This window comes from Nannospalax galili, unplaced genomic scaffold (genome assembly GCF_000622305.1).
Source record: "Nannospalax galili isolate Female #2095 unplaced genomic scaffold, S.galili_v1.0 scaffold231, whole genome shotgun sequence".
Classification (NCBI taxonomy): Eukaryota; Metazoa; Chordata; class Mammalia; order Rodentia; family Spalacidae; genus Nannospalax; species Nannospalax galili.
Window position 1 is genome coordinate 2,362,946 of NW_008330120.1, and position 15,591 is coordinate 2,378,536.

Here is a 15,591-nt window from a genome sequence, read left to right on the forward strand (position 1 = left end):
CTTAACATGCACACATGGGCAGAGACCAGCGTAGCTCTAAACCAAATCTTGTCCAGCTTAACCTGCTGGAGCCTTTGTTCTCCCCTGGGGTCAGAGCTGCGGCAAAGGAGAGTTCAGTGTATATCAGATGCATGGAGGTGCTCGGCACTGCCAGGGTGGCGATGACAAAGATTCCCATCACAGCAGCCCTGTCTGGGGAGGAAAAAGCCTTTTCCAAATCCAATCAGTCCAGGGAACCAGAGGGAGCCAGTGGCCATGATCTCAGTGCTGCCCTTTGTGTTTCCAGAGAGTGATGGCTGGCCTCGGCATAGACGGTGCACAACAAACGGCACCCATCCATCTACACTCTGCAGGGGACTTCTAAACACAATTGCATTTCTGCTTGGCTTTGAAAGCATTCATTCTCGGCAACAGCAAACACAGCCAAGTGTAATTAAGAGGAGTCTCTTCTGAGAGGTGCCTTTAACTGTAAAGTTAGACTCAGCTCCCCTCCTTCACACCAGACGGCCTGGCAGGAGACACGGCCACCTTGATAGCAGGGGAGCTGGCCTCCATGCAGGTGTGGGGTGAAATGTCACTTGGGCGTACAGGGTGACCTAAGTCACAGCCCTCTCCCTCCTCTCTTCTCCCTCTCTCTCCTCCTCTCTAACTAAAAATTTTGCAAACCATAACCAGAAATTTGTACTTGGGCCAGTTATTTCGAGGAGCTAAAAAATGACAAACGGCACTGTGTTTTGGCATGAATCCTGAGTTTGAAAACACCAAGATTTGTGTGCAAAAAAATACAAACAGCATTGGAAACTACCAAGCTACTCACACACGGCACACACTACACATATACACGCACACACGTGCACATACAGAGCTTGTTTTCAAATTCATCTGAAGGGCTATTTTGTGCTGAGCTCTCGCTGTGTTCTGTCTGACTCCACACAGCCCACAGGCTGGGCACTGACATCTTCCCGTAGCAATTCTGCTCCTAGGATTTGTTTGGAAGCCTTTGGGTTTTCACGGCTCACTGGCGGTTCCTCATTTCCCCCCAGTGTTATGTAGGTATAAGCCGTCTCTCTAGGCATAAACTGTCCACTGGTAAAAATCAATTTTGATTTTATCAGTATTTATGACTGCTGGTGCTAGCAGTTTAAAAGACCAGAGAGGAAAACATGCAAACTAGGAGGGAAAAAAATTAAAGCAAGGTCCTCACACCGACAGATAACGGAGTCTGCTGTCTTCGAAAGGTACTCTGTATCGTTCCAAGCTTAAATTATCAACTTAAAAATTCAATCAACAACGGTTGTGATGGGGCTCAGCTACTGCTTCCATCTGTGAGCACTGCGGCTAACATCTCTAAACCAGGACCAGCGTACTGGTAACCAAGGGCTCTCACCCAGGCTGCCTCCTGACCACCATCCTCCCAAGTCTCAGCTGCCCTAACCAGATCTTCTGACGACTCCCTTCTCTCTGGTCATGGCAGTCCACTGAGACAGTGCCACACTCACCTCTTTGTCCGACTCTTGTTTCTTCTCTCATCACTTCAGAAAAGATGCCCCAAATGTGCACACCCCTCCCAGTTCTCTTGAGATTTTGTGGCTCTTCAAAGAGTCCCAAAGGTGAGCAATGCCTCTTCTAAAATCCTGTCTCTGTTGGTACACGCTTTATTGACCAGGATGACTTGGAGAATAACCCAGGCCTGCCTCACTTCCCTTCCTGAAGTTCCACCAGCTAACAAGCTCAGCCAGTCCTGATTTCTACAAGAGGAAAAGACTTCTGAGGGCCATGGAAGTTGCACCTTGAGATTTTTGTTGTTGCAGCAAAACTGTTTGCAATGTACGAGGAGCTGAGTACCTTCTCCTAGATACAGGACCATTCCCTTCCCTGACCCCACAGCACAGCAGCCTCAGCGGCTGGCCGCTCCTGTGAAGAGCACTTCTCAGAATACACAACTCTATCCTTAACAACAGCCTGCAGACCCCCTGCTCTGGTGTCATGAGCCAGACTGCACCCCAGGTCCTGATTGAGGCCCTCTAAATCAGTACTCAAAGCCTGCAAGGACCAGAAGTTGACATTAGTTGGCACCTCCCACTGTCAAATTTTAGTCCACCGTGGAAAACCAGGTGGCAGGTCAGGCCTCTCAGTTATCGACCCTCCCTTTCTTAGGTACCAGGCCATGTGGAATGCATCCTGGAGACTCATTTATAGGGGATGGCCGTCCCCATCCTCAAGCTCAATGCACCCTGAGCAGCAGGTGCTCAGTGGGAACCAGGGCCGCTCAGCATGCCTGTGAACACCTGGGATTCTGAGGGAAGGGAAGCTACTTACTCAAACCACCAGACTTCCATTTCACCAGACTCCAGCTGGTCAGGAGGTGCGGCAGCAGGGTGGCTTGGGGTGTCTGAGGACTGAGGACTGTGTTCTTTTAGGTGGACTTGTCTGTCAGACCCAGGCTCATACTAGACATGCCCAGCACCAGTCACTGAAGATCAAGATCATGGAAGGATGAGGGTGTCAGGCCTGAGATGCCAGAAGTTTTATTTCCACACTGTCAGCTGAAGCCAACCAAAGAAAATATAATAGTAATATATATGTACACACAGATGTGTGTGTAGAGTCAAATCATTAAACATGCATTCCTCACTGACAGAGCTCATTTTAAAATCAACCTTCCGTGGCACGCTAACGATGATTAATAGTAATAACCCCACACACAGCAAATGTGACAAAATGACAAAAGAACTTGTAATTTTGGGGCTTTATTTTAATTTCTTCTTTTTAAGATGCTACATAGTTGAACAGAATTGGATTGGTCTTTTACGGCATGAAATTAATTCACAGTCAAGACTCTCCTTGCCAGCAGATGGATTTGCTAAGGAGCCCACCCACTCCCCACCCACCTCCGTGCCCCTCACTCGGGCAGCCCAACTCATTCGTCCTGAGGACAACAGGTCAGACCTGGCCTGTGTGCTGGAAGGATGAGGATGGCTGAGAGTGAAAGAGCAATCTAGAAGGCTGGGTAGCCCAGAGCCGACTGTCACTGCAAAGAATGTCCCACCCCAGGACAGCTCCTACTGATCAATACAGAAAATGCTTCCTGGACACTATCCCCCAACACTTGGACAGACCCTCCCCGTACCCAGAGCCTGCAGAGAGCCCCAGTGTCCACAGTAGTGCCAGCCCGCCACTGGGGCTCTGCAGCACAGGTGACTTCCAGCTCCGCAGCTCTGACTACTCTTGACAATGAGAACACGAGATGAGATACATTAAATAAGTTAAATACGCAGCGCACGTCTCTGGTAACAGCTCAGTTTCACTACATGAACCAACAGTAATTTAGCTTGGTCCCTTTAAGAGAACAAAGCACAGACTTTGATTGCCGAGGGTTGGTTGGGTCAGTCCACACGTGCCTCTTAATCACGACCAACGACACATGAGATGTGGCCACCGTGCTATGCTTTTTGGATTCTGCAGCTCTGTGATCCTGAGGAACCGATGGCTTACACAGAACTGCAGACCTGGGGGAGCCGCCTAGGTGGGAGCAGGCAGCATGGGGTGAATGTGGAGTGGACAGCCCGCCTCACCGCACTGGGCTCCTGCTCCCACGGGCCAGCCCCAGCAGGTGAGGAAGAGAGTCTTGCTTTAAGATGGTGATCCAGCAGCACGTGCCAAGGTCTACCCATGATTAACGTGACAGCTACAATATGCCACTGCGGCATTAAGTATGGTGTCTCTTGTCATTAGCAGATCATTCTTCCCCCATCCATTTATTATACATTTTTAACTTCCTAAAAGATTGTTATATTATGCTATATTTGTGTGTGCATTTGTGTGTGTGTGCGTGGGGAGGGGTATTTAAAGGCAAGACCTGTGAGATGTCATCATACATTAATTTCTTTTTACGCATGATTATGATAAATTTAAATCTCATGATGTGGTGGATCCATCAATCCAATTTGCCATCCTCTGCATGCGGCCTCTACAAGGCAATCTTCCCTATAATGACACCCACAATAAAGAACAAAACCACCAGAGCCAGCAGCCGGGTGCTGAGGCCTTCCTCCTTCCCGGTGGCAGCCAGTGTGGCCATGGGGCTGTTGCTCTGCAGTGCCTTCCTCATCCGAAGCCCATCTTCTTCCTGGGGGAACAAATGCACATTTCAAAGCCAGTCCCAGCCACAATGCAAAAGGCACAGAGGCTGACGGGGAAGGCACTGCCTGGCGGTCGCCTGTCTGTCACCCCCATTTGAGCAGAGCCTCCTCAACTCAACCCCGTGGTTTGTAGGTAAAACTCTTCAGCAGCGTAGCAACCAGCTGCCCTTCCCACCTTCTGCCCCCACCCCCACCTTTCTGGCTGTGTCTTGGCTCTCCCTCTCCTCCTGCCTCCAGGCCTAACTTCTGTCCTTCCCGCTTCGAATGCATAAGCTTGCCGAGTCAAGTCTTCACTGACTTGAAACCCCAAGTGCGTCCCAAGGTACAAATTCAACAGCCTGCCCAGTGGGGCCCTGCAGAACCCTACAGAGTTGGTACTCGGTGTGTTAGATCTGGGTAGACTGCTGATCAAATACTATTTGGAACTCTAAGCATCCCGGACCTTCACGAGTCCATGCCTTCCTCACACATACAGACCCTGGAGCACATCCTCTACCACTTGGTGGGTAAGGAACAGAAGTTTCTTTCTTCCTTGGCCTCCACTGCACCTGCCTGGAGGATCTGCAGGTTCCTTCCCACAGCCCCATCCCACACTGGGCCAGGGATGGCTCTCTCCGGTCGGATCCCTCCTCAGGTCCCCTACACTGACATCTGCTGTCCTTCCTCTTTTTCTTTCCTATCTTCCAAGCGCCAAATGGAGCCTCCCCACAGTCTGCAGCTCTCCACAGGACCGCCAAGCACTTGGCTGTGAGCACTGGTTGTCTCCATTTCTCCCTTGGCCCCACTAATGGGGGTTCCCCAGGGCAGCCAGCTCACAGCTGAGCCCACAGCACCAGGCACACAGCGTATCTCACAAAACAAGAAATCAGAGTCTGCCAGGATAAAGAATCTCCCCATGTCAAGATGGCACTAATATTGTTTTAGAGCATTCAGCTCATGGAACAAGACCAGCACCACAGCACAGTGAAGTATGAGCAGTGGCGTTCGATTAACCTCAAAAAAATGGGCCGAGCAAAATGGAGCATTTATTTCATTGGGTTTATATAGAAGCTATCCCTACCTACATATCACTTTAAATGGTGCAGAACTCTACTTCCAAAGAGAAACACACTCAAAGAGCTTTTGCAAAGGAAGGCCACTTCCAAACTGCCATCCCCATGTGTGCCTCAGTGCTGGAATGTGGAGAAGTCAGGGTGAGGGTGGGTCACATACACCTGCTGCCACCACAGGGGCATGAGGAAGCCAGTGCGCACCCCGGTGGTGCTGTTAAAATTAAGAACAAATAAGCCTCAAAATCCGGGGTGTTGAAGAGATGGCTCAGTGGTAAGGGCAATGACTGCTCTTGCAGAGGACCTGGGTTCAGGTCCCAGCACCCACATGGGAGCCAACAACTGTCTATAACTCCAGGTTATGGTGCATTCATACACATGCAGGCAAACCTGAGATGCTGGGGTTGGAGCAACCAAGAGCTCACATGAACCACACGTGCAACACCACGCTGCCAGGCGGAGAAGCATCCCCAGTGCAGCACAACACACCCACGCACGGCCCAGTGCCCTGGCTGCAGCCTCGGCTTTTCCGCACCCCCGCCTGTCTTTCCCAAGGTAGCACTGTGCTTCCACTTCACGTGCTCGAGCCCCCTGGGCAGCCTCTACTGCCCAGACCTCCTGAGACTCGCCAACACTCACTCATCCACGTTCAAACAATACAGACAGAGATCATCCAAGGGGATGGGATACAGCAGGGTTCGAAAATGCAGATTCAAAACAGCCACTGCTGATTCCAAGTCACACCATGGAGGTGGCAGTTTAAGTTGTTGAACAAGAGTTTGAGTAGCTGAGAAGCTTCTGCCCAATGAACAGGCTATTAACTTAAGGAGGCAAAGCGGGAGGACACTTCCGAGAACCCAGGGCAAGCTTTGGAGACGCCTCCCTGTGGAGGAAAACAGAAGCAAATGCAAAGAGCAGACGGAATCCTAGGGGTTCAGGGCTTCCCAGTTCCCGCCATGCTTCCGACGTGCCTATGGGACTACCTTGAGCTGCCTGCTCTCCTCCCTCAGCCTCTGCACCTCCTCCTGCAGCCGCTTGTACTCGTCCATCACCCTCTTCACCTCGGCATCATCCAGGGACGAAGTCAGGGACTTGGCCGTCACTACTGCCGTTTCTGTCTTGGATGCACTCGTGGGTATCGTTTTATTTATTTCGATATCATGCTGTTCAGGAACAAAAGCACAAGTGTCACAACTATATAAGAAAGGATTTTATGCAAAGTAGTTCTCAGCACACAACACACAAGGTAGCATTTCATCCACACTGTAGAATGTCACATTTGTTTTTTAAATGGATCACTTTATCTAATATCTTGATAATTTAAAGCTACTGGGCCCTAGAAATTATGAATAAGGGCAAATAATGAAGTTGGACTTATGCTAATACTTCAAAGAAAGAGAAAAGGGCTGTGCACACTGCACTATCAAATTCCTGCCATGCAAAAATTAGCATACTGTAATTGTGCAAGCTCAGGAATTATCAGCTGCAAATTACTGTCTGTGTGGAGAGCTGAGCGTTCCAGCGGGTGGGATGGAGGGGCACGTAGACCGCTGGACACAGGAGGCTGGCTCACTAACTTCTTCTAGAAGCCGGGATGAGGGGGACACACCGTGAGTCACCAGTGCCTCTCTGAGGAGGCCACATGCTCCTGTTTCCCTGCACAGACTGGGGCCAGGCCACCCTCCTGGGGATGAGCTGGTCAGGGTTGCAGGACTTGGAGACACTCAAGATGACAGCCAGGCTCCTGGGCAGCAACCTGAAGAGCCGGCATCTGGCCTCCCTTCCCAAAGTACTTCAGGGAGCAGGCGTTACAAGGCAGCCCAGCCAGAGCCCACCTACTCTGGAGTCAGGGGTAGGAATCCAGGTCTGCCCACTTCTAAGTGAACTTCTGTATAAAAGGATCCAGTTCCTTCCATCCAAAAAGCCAGGATGGTCAGAGTGTAGCAAAAGAAGATACTACACGGTTCTGACCCCTAAACCAACAGCATCCTCAAAGACTATTACAGACTGTGTGAAGAAAATCCTGCAGAGCACTTCCACTCCCCAACTCCAGCCACTACCAGACTGTGTCTGAGTTTTTTCTTTGGGTCTTCAATTTTTTAACTTTTCTGACCAGGATGAGGGGAGGTTTCACGAGCATCTGAGGTGCTGTCTCCTGTCTTCCACTAGTCACAGAGAGGGCCGGGGTGAGTTCAGCATAGGGGAGCTGGGGGGTCCACAGGACAACAGGGCAGCACAGAGTGGGATACTGTTGGTGTCTACAGGGGTAGGGCCTGGGATGCTCAACACCCCACGGTACGCAGGATGGCACCCCTCCAAAAAGAATGATCCAGTGCAAAATGTCAGCAGCACTGAGGCAGAGATTCTCACCTAAAACCAGACCTGGATGTTAGGGGTGGGTTGGAAAAGGGGAGCAGGGAGCAGATGCTGAGGAGGGAGGGCTGACAGGGATACTCTGAGAGTTTACTACCTGTCCAAGCACCACAACTAATGGCAATGATTCTGTGCTGGTCTCATCCACTGTCAGCTTTGCTGAGCCAAAGCTCTTTGGGGTTTATGTCAACTCAGGAGAAAACATGCTGTACTTCTCCAGGGAAGGCCTCTCCAAGGCTGAGTTCACAAAGTCCTGCCTGTTTGTTGACTTCAGCTTATTTTTTTTTTCTTCATACAATAGAAAGAGGAGAATAATTTGCCGCCTTAAGTCTTGGTTCTGCAGGAGTTGACATGCAAACAGTCAGGAGCTCGCGGCATTCGACTGTTGTTCGCTAGAGACGTACTTACTGGTTTGTCGTTTTCTGCTGGCAATTCGAACACACATCGAAGTTTGGAGTCCATAAGGTCTTCCGGTTTTGCCTCCTTCCACTGAAACAATTTAAATTTAATAATCAGGATCTTACAAAGCTGCTGGAAGAATAGTTTCCCTCCTATAACTGACAATTCAGAAAAATGCTTAATGAGAAGCCCTGATGTATATCAAATAAGGAACCTAAGTCTGCTGAGATTTCAATATTTTTAACATGACAAGATTAAACACACCAGCTTTCCTGAATATTTATCACACTTGCAAAAACCCTGTCATCCTGCGGCCTGGCTCCTCGGAGCTGCCCAAGTTTTCTTGCTGCTGTTCCATGGGCAACATGGGCCCAAGGAAGCCAGCCGAATGAGTCACCCACGCACCCTCTAAAGGCGACTCTGGTTCTTCTCAAGAAAATGGAATTTTCTGGGCATGGTGGCACACACCTTTAATCCCAACACTCTGGAGGCAGAGGCAGGTGGATCACTGTGAGTTTGAGGCCAGCCTGGTCAACATAGCAAGTTCCAGGCCAGCCAGGGCTACACAGTGAGACCCTGTCTAAAAAAAAAAGAAAAAAGAAAATGGAATTTACATCACAGACTTCCTAGAAAGCCCAACAGTGAAGGCTTAGCATCACCCTCCCACCACCAGTGGGGCACATCCCTTCAAGCCATTCCACCAGCCTGGCTACCTCAGGATGGCCTTGCCTCCTCCTGCTGCTGAGGGCCTTCCTGACAGAGCATGTCCTGCGGTGTGCCCCTGACTAAAGCCTCCTTCAGTGCAGAAAGGGACTCCAGGGGTTTCTGAGAACTACAGGCAACAGAGCAGCAGGTGACAACTCAGAAACCAAGGCCCGGCTGGTCCTCACCTGTGCAACCACTCAGGGCAGCCACGGCTGTATAGTTCCAAGACCCCAGGACAAGCAGCAGCCCAGGTGTGTGGCACCAGGTGTGTGGCACCAGGAGGGCCGTCACCCTAACCATGGAGAGGGCAGTCAATGGAGCAGCACAGCACCACTTGCAGGGTGCCAGAGCACTCAGCAAAGATGCCACATGCATGTGCTCCTCTGCACAGGGCTTTTACATGTGCCTGCATGTGTGTCCGAGAGGACTAGGCAAGGGCCATCACTGGGTGCACAATGCTGGTGACAGAATGCTGGTGAGCAGGGCACTCATGTGGTCTCAAAGAATTCCAGACCACCTACAAACCATGGAGCATATAGGCTTCGGCACCATCTGAACCACGCCATCAAACAGTACCACCACCAGAGTGTTAACCTAGCACCAAGAGCCTGGAGGACACACACCACATGACATCACGTGAGGATGTGACATAACATGAGGATAGGCCATTCTTGACCCCCCCCAAAAAAAACTGCATCTGAATTTAATCATGAGGAAATAATCAGATGATGTGAATTCCTACGTGTCAACTGGCCTGGACTCATAAATTCATGAAGACCCAAAGGGCTGGGGTCATGGGACAGTCCTGAGAGGACTGTCCTTGCTCTAGGTTCAGGGCAAAGTCATCAGTCTCCATCCTGCAGGCAGCTGGGTGACAGGGCTCAGGAAGCAAACTGCTCACAAATGGTACATCAAGGCCTTAGTGACCAGGCCTACTCTGCTTCCTGCTCTCTATCTGTCCAATGGGAAGAAAAATACCTCAAAACAAGAGCAACACAGGTTCTCCTGGCAGTCAGGTCTGGTAGAAGAATCAAGAGACGTGTCATCCGACCCAGCTTCACTTGGGCGTACCCAAAAGCCTACAAAATGTGCTGCTCCAACTGCTCACAACAGTTACAGAGATGCTCCCGTCACAAGTGGAAGGCCCTTGCTGTAGATGCGGCACCTGGCCTCTAACAGACTCGTGTGAAGTGTCTGTGAGGTACACTTCCTTCACAATCCTGTGGCTCATTTTTATCCTGCTACACAGGTGACCAAAATCTCAGGACAGTCACTGATGCCTGCTCAAGACCTGTGTTAGTAGACAACAACTCAGCTGCAACACCAAAATGGACCAGTCCTTCCCTCCCCACTAGTGAAGGGGTAAGAGCCAGGCCACCCACACTGTGGACACTCCACCTTCTGTAGCCGTCACAGGCTCCCTTCATCACACAGACTAACGTGTAGCAACAAACACGAGGCCTGAAACCAAAGGGCAGAGAAAGGCCTCCAGGGTCACTCTTAAGACAAGGTCTCTCTCCAGTTCAATAGCAGACTTAACCTTCTTTTCTGCCCCGAGGCAGGCACCAGTGAAGGTAGCTGGTTAACTGAGGCCAACAGAAAAGGCTGATTGGTGACACTGGCCAGGAGACAAGCTGCTCTCACAGCAGCAAGGATAAAACTTGGAAATGGGCAAACAGCTGTCTAGTAAATGCTAACTTGAACTGGCAGACAGCCCCGATGACCTGGCCGTCTCTGGGCTGGCAAATTACAGGATGATGAAGTGGTCAGGCTGTGAGGACCAGACCTGCCCTGCACACCTCAGCTCCCACAGCACCCAGACTCTTGTCGATTCCCTGAAAGCCAACTTTGAGAATTTTCCTTTTAATCTCTCTTTTTCCAGAAAAATCAACACTATAATAGTACCTATTTATAATAAGCAAAGTCATTTTAATTCTACCACAATCAGAAACACAAACATTTACTTACGCAGGGGGCAAAAATGAAGGCACTCTATGGTTTAAACAAACAAACAAAAAAAAAAAAATCAGGCTAGGGATGTAGCTCAGAGGCAGAGCACCTGCACACTATGAGCAAGGCCCGGAATCTGATTCTTAGCAAAGAATACCCCCAAATCCACGCTTACTAGTACTAAGTGCAAGGAAGTGTGAGGGAGGGAAAGGTGCTTAGTGTTCAACACTCACACAACCTCTGGTCTGAGGGTCAGGCACTGGAAAGCGCTCTTCCCTACTGGTGCAAGAAGGGGAAGGGAGGGGGTAGGGGCGAGGAGAGGGAGGAAGCAGGGAGGAGGGGAGGGAGGGGAGAGAGGGAGGAGGGAGGGGAAGGGGGGAAGAGGAGGGAGAGGGCTGGAGGGGGAGGATAGGAGAGGAGAAAGGTGATAGGAAAAAAATTGGGACCTGAAAGGCAGAGGGAAGGAGGGGAGGGGGAGGAGAGGGAGGGAGGGGGAGGAGGGGAGGGACGGGGGAGGTGAGGGAGGGAGGTGAAGTCCACAAGAGCAGAGAACTGAAGTTCAATTCGTCAAGTCAGAAAAGAACAGCCATATAAAATGTTAAAACTAGCCATCAAGGCTGGGAAAGCCACTCAGGGAGTCCAGTGCAAACCTCGCTGGAAGCACAGTTCCCCGTAAGCAATTGAGCACGTCTGAAAGGCATGCACCCACAATCCCTTCCCGCGTGGTCTGCTGGTGCTGCTAAGGAGAAGAAGCATTCGGTACTTACTACGGCCTCCATATCAGAAGTGTCAGGTGGAGCAAACATAGACTGAACCATAAACTTGTGTTTACTTTTCTCATTGGGGTCATAATCGAAAGGCTGTAACATCACTGAGAAAGAAAACATTTCATTAGGAGGGTCAGAACGTGGTTATCAGCAGCATTTGTCATGCTAACTCGTGCTGTGGAGTAAGCTGCTCCCCAGTTCTCCTATCTGGCCCTGGGAAAGGGTATGAGCAAGCTCAGAGGGCAGTGCCCCATTCTATGGGTCAGTAGCTAAGGCTGGAAAGGCTGGAGACCTGCCCCAGCCTGACAGAGGTGCTGGCTGAGGTGCAGGCCGGGCTCAGGACTTGGGTCTCCCTCCTTGTACCCTGGTCTTGCAGTCCCACAAAGCTACTCTAATCATCCATACCAGCCTTACCCAAGACGCAAGCTGGGAGAAATACCACAGGCTTGTTTTACTCAAGGCAACAGCTAAATTATCTTTTAGGGAACAAAAATAGAATAACTCAAGACAACTGAGGAATGGGGTTTTTGCTTCTCTCCACCCCATTTCCCACACTAACCAAGGTAAGGATGAAATATGCTTTTGCCAATAGAATTCTGGAGAAATCTTATAAGCTAGATTTCCTACAGCAGGAAAAAACACCACCCCTCCCCGGAGCCTGATGGAAGCTCACCGGAGGACCCCATGACAAGGCATCTCATGGTACTGAGGGAGGCAGTGCTCATCTGCTTCCTAGTTCCCAGGGCTGACCAGGCCCAACCCTGTGACATGACAGCTGCTCTGAAAGAGGCTGTTTGCTCTGAGGCTTTAGAAAGTCACACGTCCAGCAACCTTCCCTGAGACCCAAGTTCACACTCACGGAAAGCCTACTGGAGTCAGTGTGGAGTGTCTCCAGGTGCAGAGACAGGCTCTGCTCTGGAGACCTCTTTCCACTCTATCCATATAAGGCAGGTGATGCTGTGGGGAAGGACTATTATCTTGATGTCGACTTTTCAGATTAAAAAAAAAAAAAAACAAAACCCGAACCAAAGAGCGAGTTCGCCTGACACCATGCAAGAGCTCAATCCCAAAGGTCGGCTTGACAGTTCCTGCTTTCAACACTGGCATCAAAGACCAAGAACTGCTCTCCAGTGGAGTCTGTCCTGCCTCTCTGACCCACAGGGCTTCAGCGTAGATAGAAGACCAAAGGCTGTAGGTGAGCAGCACATCAAACCACAGAGCCTGGCACTGACTCCAGGTCACATTCCCACACCACGGGTCCCCCAGGTCAACCTGTGACCCCAAGGGCCACCTCCCCCCAAGTCGGGTGAGACATGAATTCAATGCTACATCTGTCGGAACACCAAGACATCATAAACCTCTTCTGCCATGCTGACACTTGTACAATGGTGGTGCCTAAACACAGACCGAGGCCCTGTGTGGAAGCAAAGGCCACACCACACTACTGTGTCACACACCACACACCCTGCATTTAGAAAAAGGCCAGCTGTGCTTAAGAATGCCTTTGATGAAGCAATACAAAGCATTCATTTCACTAAATGTCGACCTGGATGCATTTATTTTTAATCTGTTCATGATGAAATGGATGGCACCTCTCCAAGACCCCAGCACTTTCTCAGAGCACCCCTTACTTGAAGGAACACTCGATGGACAAACTACCAGTTACTCAGACCCTGGTATGTGGCAGACAATTCTCTTGAAAACGAATGAAATGACCATGTCACTTATGGAAAACTTACGTACCTGTTGCCAGCGAGGAACGCCTAGCTTTCAAACAAAAACCATAGCCTAGCACGACGGCTCACACTCATAAGCAAAGACAAGGCAGGTGGGTAGACTACCACAAGTGCTAGGCCGCCTGGGCTACAGAGTGAGACTCTATCTTAAAACCGCCACAGGATTAAAATCATAAGAAACTTGTTATCTGCCACCAAGAGCTTCACAGTCCCCGGATATTTAGCAAATCTTCCCACGAAATGAGTGGGGCAGGAAGACCGAGAATCTGAAAGGTATCTGAAAGGTCTGTGTAGTCCAGCTTACCAGAATTTTGTAGTGACCCACATGTGAGATTATAAAATCCATTTAAATGGCAGAGGGACTGATGAAGGCATTTTTATCAAAGTTCAAAAGCTTCACAGACGTGGCTTCAGACCCACATCAGACCAGATCCTTGAAGGAAGTTTGCGTCTCCCAGGTCCTTACTTCCATGAGGAGCAAGCCATGCTAGACAGGGCTTCGATGCAGCCTGGCCAGCGCAATGTGTGCCCAAAGCCACAGTCACAGCAGGTACCCGGCAGACACGCACCTTCCTCACTGGATGGCACTTGGCACTCAGCAAGCTGTTGTTCACAGCTAGGTGGTCAGAATGACCTTTGTGAAGCCTGAAGGGCCAGCACCCCATTCAGAGTTGCTGGTGCTGACCCTCAACTCCCACCAAAGCCCAGTAAGGAAGGAGTCATTAAGAAGAGAAGAAGAACCGTCATCTGGGGAAAGAGACAGAATGGGAGCTATACTTTTGGGGGGGGGGTGCTCAACGGCTAAGAATGATTGCCCAGTACATGTAATTCCCAGCACTGCAAAAAATGAAACAAAAAACAGTGCCACCTGCCAAGCCCTGCTGGCAGTGTTACAGAATACAGGGTTATCTAAAAGGGCTTTGTGATGAAGACGTTCACCGAAACACACCCTAACAGATCAAGAAACAAGCAGATGTGCAAAATTAGTCTGTCAGAACGCCAAAGAGACTCATGAACACTATCAATAAGGCTGTCCTCCACTGTCTGCCCTTCCCCTGAAGGCCCTCTGCTGTGTGACTTCACAGACCCTCATACCTCAGGACCCACCTCCTGCTTCACAGAGCCCCTACCAAGTTGCTGTTTCTCAACTGTTACAGTCTCATGTCAAATCCAGTTCCAGCTGAAACTTTATGAGAACATGATGGAATAAATGTTGGTAATCGCTAGTTCGCTGCAAATTGTGGCACAAATTATGTACTTTTTTCCATGACAGGCTATAAAAGAGCTTCCCATTAACTTAATTTATTTCATTTAAATACCAGAGACACTGATGATAAAACCATCTTACGTGAACCATCCTCCTTTCAGAACACATCCGCTGACAGAACATGAAAAGCCGCCTGTTACCAGGAGACGACCTGGACCGTCACCCACACCCACACCACACTCTGGACACGCGTCTGCTGCATTACAGGCACCAAAGGGGGATCCTGTTAAAGCACCTTCAGGGTCACAAAACGCCAGATCGATAAGAACAGACTTCCTTCAAAGGAGGAGAAATCAGGCTACATGCAATTTAAAACACACTCTGGCTTAGTGACATGGCAAACTGATTAAATTCAGCCTATGAGCGGCTTCTGGGAAACCGAGCTACCTACGATCATTTTAATCTGCACCACGGTGGGACAGAGCAAACGAATGGAGTCTAAAGACCACACACCACTGTTAAATCTCAGAATCTCATCTGGGAACAGCTCTACCGTCTACACGCCATCATCGGCTACGGCCCCAACTTGCTCTCTGTGTCTCTCCCCACCAAGGCTCTTCCAACCTCCTCCGGGCTTCTTTCCCACCTAAATTAGCCCCCAGGACCCCTTTAAGCCCAGGAGCACTGCACACACTCAACTGCTCAGATCACAGCATCCTGTAACAAACTACTGCCCAGCAGAAGGTGGCCAACTCAGCGGGCTGCTCTGGCCTAGCAACAGGCCTGCTTCTGGTCCAGAAGGTGTGCCACGTCCTACGCCCCCACACCTAGCCAGGTTCTCCACCATCCCATAGCCTGACCATCACTCCTGGGGTGTCCCTCCCGCTATTCACATCCCAGCACACCACGCCTAAAAACCTTCTCCACTAGAGTGCTGCCAAGAGAGGTCAGCCAGCCTGAGTGGGGAACCTGGACCTGAGAGCCCGACTGCAGCCTCATCTCTGAAGCCAAGCCCTGGCTGGAAGGCTTCATGCCTCCTCCGGACAGGCAGCTTACGCACTGGAGCCACTGTCCACGGACTCCCGGCGCCTTTCTACCAGTTTGTCTTCTTTCCTCAGTTAAACTGAGACCAGGACTGGATGTTCAGAGCTCATTCAAGGTGTTGATCTGGCTGGCAGTGGGCACGTTTTCTTCCCAACCTGAAGGCACTCCTACATCACACTTCCTCTAGAAGCCTTCCAGCGGAGGCTGGTGCCCTCCCCC

At 50.3% G+C, this 15,591-nt stretch overlaps 1 protein-coding gene across 1 annotated transcript in view; it reads right to left on the reverse strand.

The window, feature by feature from the left end:
* Positions 1-2,731: 2,731 nt before the first annotated feature.
* Vapb (VAMP associated protein B and C) overlaps positions 2,732-15,591 on the reverse strand; it is a 42,001-nt gene continuing 29,141 nt past the window's right edge. The window contains exons 3-6 of the mRNA XM_008842445.3: positions 11,386-11,489; positions 7,973-8,053; positions 6,175-6,354; positions 2,732-4,129 (exon numbers count right to left, since the gene is read on the reverse strand). Coding sequence (XP_008840667.1) covers positions 3,971-4,129; positions 6,175-6,354; positions 7,973-8,053; positions 11,386-11,489 — 524 coding nt within the window. The 3' untranslated portion in view covers positions 2,732-3,970. The remainder of the gene's footprint in view (positions 4,130-6,174; positions 6,355-7,972; positions 8,054-11,385; positions 11,490-15,591) is intronic.